This window comes from Oreochromis aureus, linkage group 23 (assembly GCF_013358895.1).
Source record: "Oreochromis aureus strain Israel breed Guangdong linkage group 23, ZZ_aureus, whole genome shotgun sequence".
In the NCBI taxonomy this organism is placed as follows: domain Eukaryota; kingdom Metazoa; phylum Chordata; class Actinopteri; order Cichliformes; family Cichlidae; genus Oreochromis; species Oreochromis aureus.
The window spans coordinates 3,230,930-3,248,903 of NC_052963.1; the positions used below are offsets into that span (position 1 = coordinate 3,230,930).

A 17,974-nucleotide genomic window follows, 5' to 3' on the forward strand; every position below is an offset into this window, starting at 1 on the left:
GACACAGCCCAGGGTCCAGAGTTATTAAATATTCTGTGGGTACAGAGAGAAACAGCACAGCCTCCGGCCATTTTCCTGTCTCCATGAAGGTGAAAATAGAAGAGGAACTATGTGCTATATGAAAATAAGGTGTTTCATGCATGGGAAAAAACAGTGTTCCCATTGAGCATACGAGAGCTGTGCCACTGCAAATATTACCAGTAAATACAGAAGAAGCCTTACATAAACATACCTTTGGGACTGTGCAATTAGGGAAGAAGGAAGACCTACTGTGTGCTATTTCAGTAGTACACACAGACTGCATGTTAGTACTTGTGATTTAGTTGTGTGAGAGACAATGTGAAGCACTACTCTCGGTCATATCAAAACCCTGTGACTGCTGACTTGTTGACTTCTTGTCTGCTAGAGGTCTGTGCCACCAATGCTGTCTGTGGGATGTGAAATTCTGCCTATTTGTGCATGTTGCCCATTTTCTCAGGAGCACATTGTCTAACACGGAGCTATGTCACAAGCACTGACATGCATTATTTCAAACTGCATAAATCTAGCTAGTTAAGATGTTAGTGTAACCATTTTGTAAGAATTCAGAGAAGTTTTCCTGAGCCTGCTACCCCAGACCATCAAGGTCACCAGGTCATCAAGGGTAACAAGCAAAAATATAAATTTCTAATTGGACTGGCATCTAAAATAGCAGTGTTTTTACACTAAAACCCAGTCAGAGGTATTTTTGGACTTTAAGCAATTTTATATATAACAGCCCCGACATGAATGCATTGGGCCAAATTGGGGTTCACAAGAAATGTTAATATAGATTAACATAGACCTGCATTACAATTCAAAGGTTTGGACACAACTTCTCACTTAATAGTTTTACTTTATTTTCATTTTTATTGTAGATTCTCACTGAAGGCATCAAAACTATCAATGAACACATATGGAATTCTGTAGTAAAGAAAAATGTGAAATAACTCAAAATATGTTTTATATTTTAGATTCTTTAAAATAGCCACCCTTTGCTTTGATTACTGCTTTGCACACTCTTGGCGTTCCCTCGATGAACTTCTTGAGGTCGTCAGCTGAAATTATTTTCCAACAGTCTTGAAGGAGTTCCCAGAGATGTTGGCTCTTTTGCCTTCACTCTACGGCCATGGCATGTCACTGCAGGATGCTGTGGTAGCCATGCTGGTTCAGTTTGCCTTCAGTTTTGAATAATAGTGTCAGCAGCAAAGCACCCCCACACCATCACACCTGCTCCTGCACTTGGGGACACATTGACTGAAGAACTGTCATTTCTCTTCAATTAATTAATTAATTCTCTTATTGGTTCTTGGCATAACATGAATTCAAATAGCTGTCAAATAATGCTTTTGGCTGTGTACCAACTTGACTTCTGCTCGAACCCCATTAAGAAAGCAAGAAATTCCACAAATGAACCCTGACAGGCACACCTGTGAGGTGAAACCATTTCAGGTGACTACATCATGAAGCTCACTGAGAGAAGGCCGAGGGTTTGCAGCACTGACAACAACTTTGAGGAATCTAAAATATAAAACATATTTAGAGTTATCAATGTTTTCTTTGTTACATAATTCCATATATCTTGCTTCATATGTTTGATGTCTTCAGTTTGTATCTACAGTGCAGAGCGTAGTAAAAATAAAGAAAAAACACTGAATGACAAGGTGTCTCCAAACTTTTGACTGGTAGTACATATATATATATATATAAAAAAAAGACACATACTCACACAACAAATAAGCTTGAAAACAAACAAAAATATAAAAAGATGTTTCACATCCACAACAGAGACAAATAAACATCTGCATCAGCATTATTAAATCATTATTATCAGTGCAGCTTTCTCTGCTGGTGTACTTCCACTAAATCAGCGGTCCCCAATCCCCGGGCCATGGACCGGTACCGGGCTGCGAGAGCTGAGGCTCGGGTGTGAAATTTATGGTTTTCAGGGTTTGTATCGTTAACTCGGTTTCCCTGGGTCTTTCCCGTGTTGTAGTTGTGCGTCTTATTTTGAAAGAAATATTTACACATTACCATAGCGACCAGAGAGCATTAAGGGGCAGAGAGGAGGATGTTACTCTCAGTGTTGTTGGTGCATTTCAGGAGACGCTGCTGATAAAGTTACACAATTACACAGTGAGTTCGCGTTTATTATGATATTTACAAAATACCACAGTTTTTGTCTCGGTCGTATCATTTTATTTTGTTGTATTTATCTGCGAGACCTTAAAGGCCGGTCCGTGAAAATATTGTCTGACATTAAACCGGTCCGTGGAGCAAAAAAGGTTGGAGACCGCTGCACTAAATGTTACTAAATTATATAATGTCCCACATTTCACCTCAAACAAAACAAATTCTTTATACAGATATAGCACTCATATTTAAAGCTTTCACCATTTATCCTCATGATATTATGATTTAATTTGTTCAAACACTGACTTAGTTTAGTAAGCAGTATGTATTTTACAATGATCCCCTTAGGCTAAAATAATCAGCCCGCATAATCTGTCTACATTTAGGTCGTTTTTTAGGAGGTATAATATGATGTTTATGCCTCAGCAGTACCATTACACAAACTTCTGATTAAAAAGTGTCTGGAGCACCAGTTTACGCAGATGAACACATGCTGCGGTCCAGGTATGATTCTGAGCTGAGGTCTTCCCTTTTTCTCCCTGCTTTCTTGAGTCACTAAAACTATTTAATAAAGGTGAGAAAAATCTCCCCAAAATCAAAGTATCTTCTGCCATTTATAGTACATAGTTTAATATAAACGATCAAAGTTAACAGTTCTTTGCCTGACTGCATGTAATGTGTTGAAATTTAGACAATATGTTAGTGTTCATGTTCACGGCAATTTAGCAGGATAGATACACACTAAACATTAGGTCAAGACTCCAAAACAATGCCATTCCCTTTAAAAATGTTGGTCTTAAGTCTTAAAAATGCTAGAGTGCTGGTATAGGACTTTGAACAAAGAAAGACAATGCAGTCCCTCTACTAAATAACATAAATATAATCTTTATTTCTGTATACATGTGTTTAGAAGGCCAGAATAAAAGTTTGACAGCCTTGTATGAGAAACATTTTTGTTTAAATTTAGGTCATCAATGTAATATAAAGACTAACAAGAGTTAGCTGTCATTCACAGATACTTTTCACTTAACAGTCCAGTTTGGTTCTGCTTTTGTGTGACCACGAGAAATGTCCTGCAGACTGTCTGCTGTGGGTTGGACTTAAGTGTTGGTCAGCTAATAGAATATAGGGCTAAACTGCTACTAAACTATACATTTGTCATACATATGTACAAACACGCATGCACACATCCACTTTTACTATGATGACTTTTTTTTTACCACTCCTATCCCCTGCAAAAACAAACAAGGTGATCATTCAAGTACCTTTAGAAAAGGTGTGATGTTTTATAGGCATAACATTGGTCACAATCAGCAAAGGACACAAAGTACTCTGAACCTGCTTTTATAGTTCTCATGTTACGTGCCTAAGGTGGTAGTTCTTGAAATATAAATGAGCCTCCAGAGTGGAAACAATGGGCAGGTTAATCACTGGGCTTAAAACAAAGAAAAAAACAACTATGGTGACAAACTAAAACTATATAAAACAAACCATTTCACAGAAGACCTTGTAGTAGTGCTGTGGTAGCTGTCGTTACTTCACAACAGTTGGTTCCCCAGGGGCTTTTTGTGTGGCATTTTCTTCAGGTGTTTAGCTTTCTCTAACAGTACAAACACATGTGAGCTTGAATGGTTGTCTGTTTTCGGGTACCCTGTGTGATTGGTGTACCTGTGCCTTTTACCCAATGGGTGGGAGAATATGGCCACATGACCCTGGTTGATTAAGCAATTAAGGAGCTAGGTAGACACTGTGACACTGGGAAAGTAAATGAATAATGGCACAAACCACAGGACCACCTTCAGAGCCCTGGGCTTTCCCACTGTGACAAATCAAAATGTTTGCCTTGAAAAGGGTCCATATTACATTGGCAATGTGTGTATGACTATGTAGAAAAAAGTGGGCCTGTAGAAGCAGCAGTGAAGACAGGGCCAGTGTAGAGTCCTGGTCCATCCACAGGAACCTTTGAATATAAAAAAATAAAATGATTAAAATAAAAAATTAATGCAACCTTGCATTTTTATTATTGATTATGCCACCAGGATTTAAAAAGCAATAAAAGCTAGTTATATTCTATGTGTAGTAAAACTTTGAGAATGCCTTAATTGCATTACAAAAGAATTCGATTGACAGTGCAATCTGGTCCTTTATGTAACACTAAAATGATGAAATTACTTTTATTTTGAAGACTGTTTTCATATTGTATACTATAACATTTTTAGATTGTTTTTGATTCTGTGCCAAAGGTTATGGCTCCTTTAAGGAGACAAACAGAAGTGATTACGTTCACGATTCATACCATCCATCTGTATATGTTTAAATAAAATCTTTTTGATGTGTTTTCTTTGTTAATTTAACCAAATAAAGACATTCAGAAGAAGTGCCGTTTCAACTCCACACTATCACTGCTCTGAGGCTGAACCTGCACGTGATGTTGACATAAAGGTTCTCTATCATTTCAGTTTCACAGCACACAGACTTATGACTAACTACATAAATAAATGTAGCTTTTATTTATGTAGTTAGTCATAACTACATAAATAAATGCTACATAAATAAATGTAGCATTCATTTATGTAGTTAGTCATAACTACATAAGCAATAGATTTTTTTGAATTGTGTCAAAACCTGTCACTTTTGTTCTCTACATTTCAGCCAGAATGAGTGTTGAGTTATTACAGCAGCCAATGTGACTAAAGCCTCTAGCTGAGGAATCATTTACACCGGATACACTCCTTTCTTTGTAGTTACACACTTGCAGGGTGACTTATATTAAAAGTGACTTGACTGTCAGAACTGTGACTGCGACAGCCAAAGAGCTGTGGGTTACCTCTCCCAGAGCTTGCAGGGCAACTGTGGCTGCCATGGCCTTGGCGTGCTTCTTATTGGGACTGGCTGTCTGGGGTTGGTAGTCCACACCATTCACTGTGACCTGGAGATAACACAACACATAACACTGTTCACTAACAACATCCAATAAACACAGGTCCAGATTAACAAAATCCATTTTCTAGGATTCACAAACAACATGTGAATTTGATCCCTACAGAACAGAGCATATGCATTTAATCCATCCATCCATCCATCTTCATCCGCTTTATCCGAGGCCGGGTCGCGGGGGCAGCAGCCTAAGCAGAGAAGCCCAGACCTCCCTCTCCCCAGCCACCTCCTCCAGCTTATCCGGGGAACACCAAAGGCGTTCCCAGGCCAGCCGAGAGATATAATCTCTCCAGCGTGTCCTGGGTCTGCCCCTGGCCTCCTCCCGGTGGGACATGCCCGAACACCTCACCCAGGAGGCGCCCAGGAGGCATCCTTGTCAGATGCCCGAACCACCTCAACTGGCTCCTTTCGATGTGGAGGAGCAGCGGCTCTACTCTGAGCCCCTCCCGGATTCCCGAACTTCTCACCCTATCTCTAAGGGAGAGGCCAGCCACCCTTCGAGGAAGCTCATTTCTGCCGCTTGTATCCGCGATCTCGTTCTTTCGGTCACTACCCACAGCTCGTGGCCATAGGTGAGGGTAGGGGCGTGAGATCGACCGGTAAATTGAGAGCTTCGCTTTTACACTCAGCTCCCTCTTCACCACGACGGACCGGTGCAGCGTCCGCATCACTGCAACCGCAGCACCAATCCGTCTGTCGATCTCCGGCTCCCTTCTCCCACCACTCGCGAACAAGACCCGAGATACTTGAACTCCTCCACTTGGGGCAGGAACTCATCCCGACCCGGAGTGGGCACTCCACCCTTTCCCGGCTGAGAACCATGGCCTCAGATTTGGAGGTGCTGATCCTCATTCCCGCTGCTTCACACTCGGCTGCGAACCGCTCCAGTGCGAGCTGGAGGCCCTCACCTGATGAAGCCAACAGAACCACATCATCCGCAAAAAGCAGAGATGAGATTCTGAGGCCACCAGTGAAAGCCCTCCGCCACTTGGCTGCGCCTAGAAATCCTGTCCATAAAAATTATGAACAGAACCGGTGACAAAGGGCAGCCCTGGCGGAGCCCATCACCCACCGAAGCGAGTCCGACTTATTGCTGGCAATGCGAACCAAACTCTTGCAACGGTTGTATAGGGATCGAATGGCCCGTAGCAATGGGCCAGACACCCCATACTCCCAACAACACCTCCCACAGGACACCCGAGGGACACGGTCGAATGCCTTCTCCAAGTCCACAAAACACATGTAGACTGGTTGGGCAAACTCCCATGCACCCTCAAGTATCCTTGAGAGGATAAAGAGCTGGTCCAGTGTTCCGCGACCAGGACGAAAACCCGCATTGTTCCTCTTGTATCCGAGGTTCGACTAACGGACGAACTCTCCTTTCCAGCACCCTGGCATAGACTTTCCCAGGGAGGCTGAGGAGTGTGATCCCCTGTGGTTGGAACACACCCTCCGGTCTCCCTTCTTAAAGATGGGGACCACCACCCGGTCTGCCAGTCCAGGGTACTGCCCCTGATCTCCACGCAACATTGTAGGGCGTGTCAACCAGGACAGCCCTACAACATCCAGAGCCTTCAGGAACTCGGGCGGACCTCATCAACACCAGGGCTCTGCCACCAAGGAGTTGTTTAACTGCCTCAGTGACCTCGCCCCGGAAATTGGCGGGTCATTCCCTCATCCCCAGACTCTGCTTCCTCCTCGGAAGACATGTCAGTGGGATTAAGGAGGTCCTCAGTATTCCTTCCACCCCTGACAATTTTCTCAGTCGGCGTCAGCAGCGCTCCGCCAGCACTATACACAGTGCAGGTAGAGCACCGCTTTCCCCTCCTGAGACGCCTGACGGTTTGCCAGAATCTCTTCGAGGCAGTCCGAAAGTCTTTTTCCATGGCCTCTCCGAACTCCTCCCACACCCGAGTTTTTGCTTCAGCCACTGCCCGAGCCGCATTCCGCTTGGCCTGTCGATACCTGTCGGCTGCCTCCGGAGTCCCACAGGCTAACCAAGCCCGATAGGACTCCTTCTTCAGCTTGGTGGCTCCCTTCACCTCTGGTGTCCACCATTTGGTTGGCATTTAATTAAAACTTAAAAACTTAATTAAAAATTACATACACTTTCAAGGATTTAGCATGAAGGACAATAACACGATGTACATGTATTTAAGAGTTGGTAATAGGGTCACAAATGAAGTTAAATAAGGCCAAAATGCATATGAGAGGAATAAAGAGCTGGCTGTATATAACAGAACACTTGAATTCAGATGCTTCCCTATGTGACATACATTTCTTAGTCTTGGTACATCTTTACAGTCAAGTTACAGTCACATTGTACCACTACAGTAACATCTTTGAAACTGAAGTAGCAGAGACTCCAAACTCCACACTGAGATACTGTATATTATGAACACAGATCACGGTTTATAATTTTCATTGTCTCAGATGCACCTTTAAGTTACCCAAAAGTAATTAGATTACTGTTACTTTCCCATAAGCACGCTGTGTTACTGTTACTGCTTTACTAAACTGTGGTTTTGTTTGTGAGAGTGTCTCATGACAATGATGTATGAGCGTGCAACGTCCGTGGGAGCAACAGACGTGTGCAGATCAATAATGGATAATATGGAGTGCAGGAGAGAGTACGACCATGCAGCGTTTAACGCTTGGAAGTAATCACATTACTTTGAGTTTGATTCGTAAAAGGTGACAAAAACATTAGCGTCCGCTGTACACTCTGCGTGGGAAGAAAACTTCTTTCTACAGCGAAAAATTAAACTTCAAATCTGAGCGAGCTCCGAGCACGCTGCCACGGGAATGTGACATTCAAAGAGAAACCCCCGAATGCCTTTTCTAAAATGAGTAAACAGTAAACTAATGGGATTACTTTCTTGGAGAAGTAATCAGTAATTAGTAACTAATTTTAGGAGTAACTAATTATTATTTTCAAGACCAACACTGTTTGTCATACAAGGTGATTTACTCACCACCATCAGCTCTGTGTCCAATGTGATTACTATCGTCAGATGATTTGTGTTACCTCTCGATTATAAAGCACTGCAGAGCAGGATGCTAGAGCTGCTTAAAGAGTAACTGTGTGGGATTTAATGACATAGTGGAGAAGGTGCAGATTGTCCCCAGTTTCCAAAAAACCAAATAAGACTGACACACAGAATGAAAATTACCCACCTTGAAAAGAAAATTCTTGCGGTGGTCAGGACCACTGTGATGAACCATAACAAAGTCTGGCTGCATTATCTTTCTCTTGTTACACAACTCAATGAGAGCAGACACCGGGTGCTTCCCTGTAAACAGATAAAGGGACATCATTAGATGAATTTGGACAACGCTCAGAGGAAGAGATATTCTACAGAAGGATTGATATTTATGATGAATATTTTTTGTCCTTGTTTATGTTTGACATCCAGCTCAGTGCTCAAGAATGCCAATGACCCTTGCAGGAGCTTTTGCGGTTTACTGCAGATTTAGAAGTTATTATTTCTGTTGACTGTTCTTTGTGAAAAGATTGACTGCAAAAACAGTTCAGAGAATTCTGTTTATTGTTTATGTAAGAACGCCACCTTGTGGAAAATATCAGTACTGTGGCTTATTTGTTATGGTTTTTGTACATTTTACATGTTGGTGTAAAGTTGTAGTGGCAGAGCTGCGTAAGTATGTTGCACATAATCACGTATATCTGTACCTTTGGTTATTGTTCTGATATACATAATTTTGCTGAGGATAAATTACACACACTGTTCTGACGCTACCGATACTTTGATCCTGATACTGGTGGATAAAGACTGAGAGCCAGACTTACAATGCAAACTGCACTTTGGAAATGAAAAGTTACTTTCTGGATTTACCAAAGAAGTGCAGTAGCATGTTTGTAATTGACAGGCATGGACATGGTTGTTTATTGTTTATGTATTTGTTGGAATTTTCCTTTTAGAGGTGAATGCCTAAACATGTAAGTGCTGCTGCATTTATGTACTTACCAGTAACTTCTTTAACATGCAAATTGGTTAGTTTCTGGCCATAAATAATGTTTTATCTTCTTCTGTAAATCCTAAATTCAATTCAATTCAATTCAATTTTATTTATATAGCGCCAAATCACAACAAAAGTCGCCTCAAGGCGCTTTATATTGTACAGTAGATAGCACAATAATAAATACAGAGAAAAACCCAACAATCATATGACCCCCTATGAGCAAGCACTTTGGCGACAGTGGGAAGGAAAAACTCCCTTTTAACAGGAAGAAACCTCTGGCAGAACCAGGCTCAGGGAGGGGCGGCCATCTGCTGCGACCGGTTGGGGTGAAAGAAGGAAAACAGGATGAAAGACATGCTGTGGAAGAGAGACAGAGATTAATAACAGATATGATTCGATGCAGAGAGGTCTATTAGCACATAGTGAGTGAGAAAGGTGACTGGAAGGAAAAACTCAATGCATCATGGGAATCCCGGCAGCCTACGTCTATAGCAGCATAACTAAGGGAGGATTCAGGGTCACCTGGTCCAGCCCTAACTATATGCTTTAGCAAAAGGAAAGTTTTAAGCCTAATCTTGAAAGTAGAGATAGTGTCTGTCTCCCGAATCCAAACTGGAAGTTGGTTCCACAGAAGAGGGCCTGAAAACTGAAGGCTCTGCCTCCCATTCTACTTTTAAATACTCTAGGAACAACAAGTAGGCCTGCAGTGCAAGAGCGAAGTGCTCTAATAGGGTGATATGGTACTACAAGGTCATTAAGATAAGATGGGGCCTGATTATTTAAGACCTTGTATGTGAGGAGCAGGATTTTGAATTCAATTCTGGATTTAACAGGAAGCCAATGAAGGGAAGCCAAAACAGGAGAAATATGCTCTCTCTTTCTAGTCCCTGTCAGTACCCTTGCTGCAGCATTTTGGATTAGCTGAAGGCTTTTCAGCGAGTTTTAGGACATCCTGATAATAAAGAATTACAGTAGTCCAGCCTGGAAGTAATAAATGCATGAACTAGTTTTTCAGCATCACTCTGAGACAGGATATTTCTAATTTTAGAGATGTTGCGCAAATGGAAGAAAGCAGTCTTACATATTTGTTTAATATGTGCGTTGAAGGACATGTCCTGGTCAAAAATGACTCAAGGTTCCTCACAGCATTACTGGAGGCCAAGGTAATGCCATCCAGAGTAAGAATCTGCTTAGATACCATATTTCTAAGATTTTCAGGGCCGAGTACAATAACCTCAGTTTTATCTGAATTAAGAAGCAGAAAGTTAGCGGCCATCCAGGTCTTTATGTCTTTAAGACATTCCTGCAGTTTAACTAATTGGTGTGTGTTACCTGGCTTCATGGATAGATAGAGCTGCGTGTCATCTGCATAGCAGTGAAAATTTATGCTATGTCTTCTAATGATGCTGCCTAAGGGAAGCATGTATAATGTAAATAGAATTGGTCCTAGCACTGAACCCTGTGGAACACCATAATTGACCTTAGTGTGTGAAGAGGACTCTCCATTTACTTGTACAAATTGGAGTCTATTAGATAGATATGATACAAACCACTGCAGTGCAGTACCTGTAATACCTACAGCATGTTCTAATCGCTCTAATAGGATATTATGGTCAACAGTATCAAACGCAGCACTGACAATGTCAGCTGATACACACGGATAATACATTCATTCTAGCTAGGGCTGTGCGATATGACCAAAATCTCATATCCCGATATTAAGACATCTATCGTCCGATAACGATATAAATCACAAAAATGTAACATTTTCTGTAAATTCTGTGAATGTCGCGTACCTGGAGTCGAGTGTTTTAACAGATGCATGAAACGATACATTTTTAGACATAGGTTGTAACGGCCGCTGTTTTCTTTGTGAGTATTTATTACACAGCGTGCTGCGGGGAAAAGCCTGTTCTAACGTTTGAGTCTAAGGTTTATTTTTTTAGCACCTGACGGCTCTTTTTTTTGCTTCTCATCCGTAAATACTCTGCATCTTTCACGTGATTCAGTTTATTTTGAAAAGTCTCAACAGGATCTTGAGCTTTATTGTGAAAGGTTTATGTGGAAAATAAACAAGCAGACATGCGGTGGTTTTACCGTCGTTGTTGTTAACGACAACGCATACAAACAAGCGCTTGTCCGTCTGTAGTGTGGTTATATTAAATATAAGAGAAAGAGAGAACTTTAAGAAATTAATATAGCCACTACAGTGACCATCAAAATAATGAAAAAATATTGCCGTAAACATTTTATTTTGCGACACCACGAAACAAACGATAGCGTAAAATGAAACGATAGACGTTTTCATATCGTCATCCGATATATATCATTATATCGAACAGCCCTAATTCTAGCTGTCAGATTTCTCCAAAGAACAGCTATCACACCCTCACAGATGACACTCAGTCAGCAGAAACCTCTAACAGCAGGGTCTGTCCTTGTACCAAAAACGCTGATTCTCCTTCAGCTGCCTCTCACTGGTCCTAAGTACCATCATTATTATAAAGAAATGCATGTAGAATAAGTTTACTCTGTATTTGCTCCAGTGGGTCTGATTGTTTTTTTTTATGAGCTGCAAGACTGCAAGAGTAAAGGTCAAGACTAAAGGTCAACAATATCACCATCTTTAAAGAAACAAATTAAGGTGTATTTTACCCATTAGATCCTTGGTTACTACTAGTCCACCAGTTTGCTTCTGTAGTTTCTCTCCTTCAGCAACTAGACCTAAAACATTAAAATCATCATCAATAATGTGGTATTATTTATAATATCACCCATATGGGACCACTTCCCTAAAGAGTAAAATGTGAGAATCGTACTATAAACCAATATTTGTGGCCAAATAACAGTAAATCCATGCAATATGACACCATATATATCCCACTGCCTTCACTATCACTGTCTTGCAAAGCTTGTGTTAGCATCTGTTGTCGAGACTCAGTAGCAAAAAGTGCATCACTTGGTACTTGGTTTCTCATACCTTTGCGGTCAACCTTAAAGTCAATAACGATGGGTTCCACAGTACCCTCGCGGTTCCTTCCAAGGCCTTCGCCTGTCTTCCACCCCATCTTTCTCATCAGGAACTCCCCGACACCCCCTGACACTGGAGCTGCCCTGAGAAACTGGTCCTAGTCAGAACACAAACAAACACAGTAAAAAGTCAGAAGGGAGAAAAGAAAGAAAAACTACATATACAAGAGCACAGGGATGGACAAATTATATTATCACATTTTCATCTCAAACATTTTCTTTTCATGCTCCTTGTCACAGTGTGGTGTCTTTTTAAGACAGCCTAAGGTAATGTTTTGTGATGTCACAAGTATGCGCTGCTGCCCTCAGTAGAGTGTGGGAGAAACATGCTTGCACATGAACGCATGGACTGAGATGGACCTCATATCTTTACCTCCCTAACTCAAAGTAACGTTACGGGTTGTATGAACACTGCTCGCTTCATATATGATGAGACAGCAGCTGTTCAACCGGGCCTTGTAAGGTTGATGAAGAGTGTGTTTATTAAAGGACAAGCACTGTGGAATTCCCAGTGTGGTCGTGAGTTTTTGACTGTCCTGCCGAGTGTTTCTGCCGCCTCCTCTCAACCACTGAATACAACCCACGTTACAGCATGCAATGAATTACACGTATAATTTATAAAAATGACAAAAAAAATGCATATAAAATGTAGGTAACACTTAAACCGAATGTTTTTAATTGCAAGTATTTCAAGGCTGTATTCACTTTGTAATTAAAGTTCTAGAAGAAGTCCTTGTAGAGAATTCTGATTAAAGTAAACCACACAAAGATCACACAAAGATTTGTTATGGTTTCAACAAATACTAGTACCAGCAGACTTGTTTCCAAATTCCAAATATGTGACCTCTTTGAAAAACTGACATCTGATTTGCACCAATTACTTTTGCACCAATTATATTTTGTATTTATTGTCTATCTATGCTATACACACTGTTTTTTAACAATGAATATTTCCAGTACCATGGAAGAAAAAGGTGCAGAGATTCGAGTGGTGTTGACTTCTGTGCTGTGGCATGATTTTAGTGTTTGGGTTCTGTGAGGAAGAACGGCCCCTGTAACCTGCAGAGTGAAATTTTATTGAGGATGTTTTATGAATTTTAAATATTTGATTCCAAATAAAGATCTGGTGTTTTAAAGGGTTTTACTGTTTGAATAATCTTTATTTTCAGAATATGGGACCAGGCTGGTTTAACAAAGGTGGTGGCATGTGTCTAACTTCACCCTCTACATCTTCCCCAGCCTTTCTCGTTATTTTTCAAGCTTCTTGTGTTCCTTCTTCCTGATGTCGCTATCACCTGGTGTAACTAGCTCTATCACTACGGCCTTCTTGTTTGTCTGTATCTAAAAGTCTCACAGGAGCTTAGCTTGGTCATTCTCAGCCACCCTAGTGGGCATATCTTAGAACTTAGAACACTATTGTCAATTTACAGTTGCTTGCACACTGAAATTTAAAAGCAATATCCCTAATTTGATCCTGGGACTTCCAGGCCATGCTTTGCTATAATTCATTTATGTCCTGCCTGCTAGCATCTTGCACCCTGCTGGTATGTGCTGGATTGTCTCAGGGGCATTTTTGCACCCGGGGTCTTTCCATTTTAAGTAAATCTAGAAGAGTAAACATTGGATAGGATTAATTTGAAGGAGGGCAAATTTGTAATTTTTTGGTTTGGTTTCTCAGGCTATTAGATCGGCCTCAAAATTTAGAAATTCTTGCACACTAAGCTGTTATCAATATATAAAACAAACCAGTGATTGATTAGAGCAGGTAGATATGCTTTCTTCATGTTTAAGCTTTGTGAACATGTGATTCGATAAGACTCCTGACCACATTTTACCTCCAAAGGTTTTGATCATGACAGCAGTGATGAGTGCAGCTGCTGTCTTAAAAACACATTGGTTTTTATTCTAGCTGAGCTAATTATCAGTGTTAGACAGAAAGAAGAGGCTGCACAATAAATTACACACTTCTTTATTGAATCCTTATTATAAGGGTTGAATCTTACATCACTGTCTATTTGCACTCAAGCTTTTGGATGTATATTACAGTACGCATGTGAGTGACACGGCTGCACTACTGCATGTCTTTTCTTCTATATTCTCTAGAAGACTTATAACCTCTGCTTTCTAACAGCCTCAGATGTGAGGCTCAATGTGAAAATACTGACTATAGTATACTAGAAGTGGTACAGAGCTTCACTAGGAGATGACTACCAGAGGGTTAAAAATAAATTATGCTTGATTTTTGCTTTGAATGCTATGTACATTACCTTCTTCAGCCATGCTTGTGGTCCACTGGTCGAGAGCTCCTCAGAGCTGAGGATCTGGGCTCCAGTTGAACCAGTAAAAAGACCAGGAACGGTGTTGGATTGGGCCCAAGCATCTACCTACCGAAAAAGAACACTTTTATAAAATAAGAGTGTTTAAGCATGTCTTTTTCTGACACCACTGTCAGTATTCCAAGATTGAAAAGTTATCCCCATTCTCTTGGCTGTTCACTTATTCACAAGGGATTGCTACCATGGGTGGCAATGCAGATTTGATTTGGCAGGTTTTATGACAGATCCACGGCCTCTGGTTACTCTATTTGGTTTTATAGAAGAAACATTGTTACATAAATCATTAAGACTAATTTCGTTCATGAAGTGTCTACAAAACCTACTGCTTCTAAGCAGATCAACTGCAGTTGTTGCAGTCAGTATCAAAGTGACGGCTACACCTCACACTAATGACATCAGCACAGATATTTACGAGGATCAATTACCACTTAATTAAAGCCTAATATTTTCCCAAGTTTACACTTTTGTGAAATTGTATAATACGCATTGTAAGTAAAATACAATAACACTCAGAATTAGCTCTAAACTCACCAGCTCCAACATTATACAAGTATTAATATGTGAGTAATATCTCAGCAGTGGTACAGCAGGGACTGATCACCTACTAATCGGAAGGCTGGTGGGTCGACCCCCATCTGCTCCAGTCTGCATGTCAAGTATCCTTGGGCAACATACTAACCCCAAGTTGCTCGAATGTGTGTGAATGCTAGATCAACATAGGAAAAAGTGCTTGTGCAAATGTGTGTGAATGGGTCAATGAGGCAAGTTGTGTAAGCAGCAAAGCACTACATAAGAACCAGTCCATTTACCATTTACACTGAATATGAAATGCTTTTGCATCTTTTGTCCATTTTCCTGTTTTACAAAATGCTGACCTGCATAAAATGAGAAAAGCCATGCTTTGTTTTTATTGAAAAAAGATCATATTAGAAGCTAAAACCAAGAACAACATATACATGCTGCATCTAAAACTGAGACTGCCATAATTGTGACACAGTGTGATTATGCCGTTCACCCTGTTATTATAGCATCTTCATATTAAGATTCACACTTGCTAATAGTATAAAGATTATGCTAATGGTGAGCACGTTAGCTGCTTTAAACATTTATTCTTTTGAGACTTATTACCTGCTCTTGTGCACGGGTGAGCATGCGGATGGCACTGATATCATAGGGGTTCTCAGCCAATCGCCTCTGAGCTTTGATTCGTTCAGTTACAGCCTGGGTGATGTCTACTTGCTGGAGAGACAGAAAAACAGAGAGAGACAGGGAGCGAGAGAGGTTAGTCAGACACAGGTTTGAGCGTTAAGAAGGGGGAGAAGACCCAAACTAGTGTTGTTTTATAAATCTTACATTCTGAATAAGTCCATGATACAAAAATATCTTAATCCATTCAATTGTTTTGCAGCTGGTTTATCCGGTTACCAATAATTTGAATAAAAAAGCAAACTGAAGCAAAGAAAATGGAGCCTTCTCAAAAACCCTAAATACAAGCATACTGGGTTCATTGGTAACTCTTAACTGGTCAAAGGTTTGGGTGGCAGTTGTGTGGTTGAGACTTTGTGTTAGCCCACTGCTGGCTGGTTCAGACTCCTGCTCACCTGTTTGTTTATAAACATTTCACGAAAATACTTCATTTACTTCACTTTACTGATGATTACTTTACTAAATGATTACTTCATTAAAGACTAAAGAATTGGGAAGTGTTATGAAGAAACTGTTTAAATTCCATTTTCACATTTTATATGTCAATAACAACATTACAAATTCAGCCACTTTACGTGCAGAATTGTGGTATCCAAATCAACCCATGCCTCCCACCAAATTTAGTGCTTAATTTAACATAAATCAGAAGGTGTGAAAAACACAGCGGTTTAACAATTCAGGGAAGATAAAATCTCAAACCACATAAATATATTCAGTGCTTGGAATTGCACCCTATGTTTCAATGATATACTTCATTTAACTTTTTTAAAGCATTTCATACAAAAAGATTGAACAAAACAATAAGACCTCTACAAGTAAAAGAGTACCACATAGCAAGATAAACTATCCCCAGAGATCCATCCATGATCCATTAAGGCTTCAAGGTATCAGGAAAATTCATGTCAGATCTGCCTTCACCACACTAAATCTGTTTAAACGTTGATATTGTCAAAGTTTAACATTAATTAGCATCTCATTAAGCCACATTTTAAAAACAGCGACCTTTCCAGTCCAATAAAATTAATGTCTCTGTGATTATGCCTTCCCTCAGAGCATGTCTTTGGTGGGATGGGAGTAATCTTGTCCCATCACTGTAGACAAATACTGTCAAATTACAGTCCAGGCAAATGGCCACAACATACTGTTTGGATTGTTTTGCAGTTTACGTTAAACTAAACCTTCTTTGGGGAAACACATAAAGAAAGACACAGCCATGAGGGAAAATGCAACAAAGAACAGAAGCAAACTGAGAGTTTAAATATGGGAAGAGTGAAGAAAGACAGAAACAAACAGCGAGAAAGACCGAATTCACCAGAAGGCACAGGGAATACAGGGACAATTAAACTAGATAATTAAACTAAGGAGAACTAGGAATACAAATACTAAACACTCCAAAAAACTCAGCCTAAGAATTTCATCTCTAACTTCCTTTCAGATAAGTGGTAAACCCATCTCTTGGTCAGAAGAGACCTAGTTGTGCTTGCTAGCATTAGTACAGGATATCCAATGGATTTTGGCCAACTAAACACTTTAATGCATAGCATAGTGGAATCACAAAATCACATTTACTCCATGCACTGTTCAATAGCTTCGCCCAAATGATTTTTAAAAAAGGTTAGAAATGTTCACTTCTGTTGTATAGTATACAGTATCTGGTATAGTTTTTAAAAAAAGGCCGTTTCTCACCTGCAGTTGTGGGTCAGGAAAAACTTTGTCACTGTTTGTCACAAATGCTGGCTGTTCAATAACTTCCTGTACAACTGCTGCCGTTTCACCTGATGATGATGAGGTGGGTGGTGCTGACAGAACATTTGTTTGGGCCTTTGTTGCAACGGCAGCCTTCTCGGTTGTTTTGTCAACTGGCACCCATTCTCCATAAGCACCAAGTCCCTCTCCTTCCTGTAACACATTACATTAAATAAGTACCTATGGGTTTGTATTAAAAGACAGATTTTCAGAGAAAAAAAACATTTTCTTTGATAATTACCCTGTGGTATGCAATTAATCCGTTTAAAAAGGAGACATTTATTCTGAGGAATACAAAGTGCAGTTCAAAGAATAAACTGAAGCTAGAATGAGAAAAATATCTCTATAATTGTTTTAATGCTTACTGTTCATATAGAACAGATTTAGATTCAGATCATTTTATTGATTCAGACAATTCATTTGCAGCTTAGCCACAAAAAAAAAAGAAGTTAATCTAAGTGGCTGTCTGAGAGGAACTTCCTGAACTCAAATGACGAAACATGGTCAAGATAGCTGATTTTTTTTTTGGGGGGGGAGGTATTGAGAGGTGCCCTGCTCCTGTAGATTAATCAGGATGCAAACTGACA

At 40.3% G+C, this 17,974-nt stretch overlaps 1 protein-coding gene across 2 annotated transcripts in view; it reads right to left on the minus strand.

The window, feature by feature from the left end:
* Positions 1-3,013: 3,013 nt before the first annotated feature.
* The window catches only part of LOC116335393 (protein SON), a 34,911-nt gene continuing 19,950 nt past the window's right edge, over positions 3,014-17,974 (minus strand). For both annotated transcript variants that reach the window (XM_031759073.2, XM_039606936.1), the window contains exons 13-20: positions 17,328-17,540; positions 15,564-15,674; positions 14,367-14,483; positions 12,050-12,197; positions 11,725-11,793; positions 8,266-8,381; positions 4,979-5,080; positions 3,014-4,111 (exon numbers count right to left, since the gene is read on the minus strand). In XM_031759073.2, coding sequence (XP_031614933.1) covers positions 4,034-4,111; positions 4,979-5,080; positions 8,266-8,381; positions 11,725-11,793; positions 12,050-12,197; positions 14,367-14,483; positions 15,564-15,674; positions 17,328-17,540 — 954 coding nt within the window. In that variant the 3' untranslated portion in view covers positions 3,014-4,033. The remainder of the gene's footprint in view (positions 4,112-4,978; positions 5,081-8,265; positions 8,382-11,724; positions 11,794-12,049; positions 12,198-14,366; positions 14,484-15,563; positions 15,675-17,327; positions 17,541-17,974) is intronic.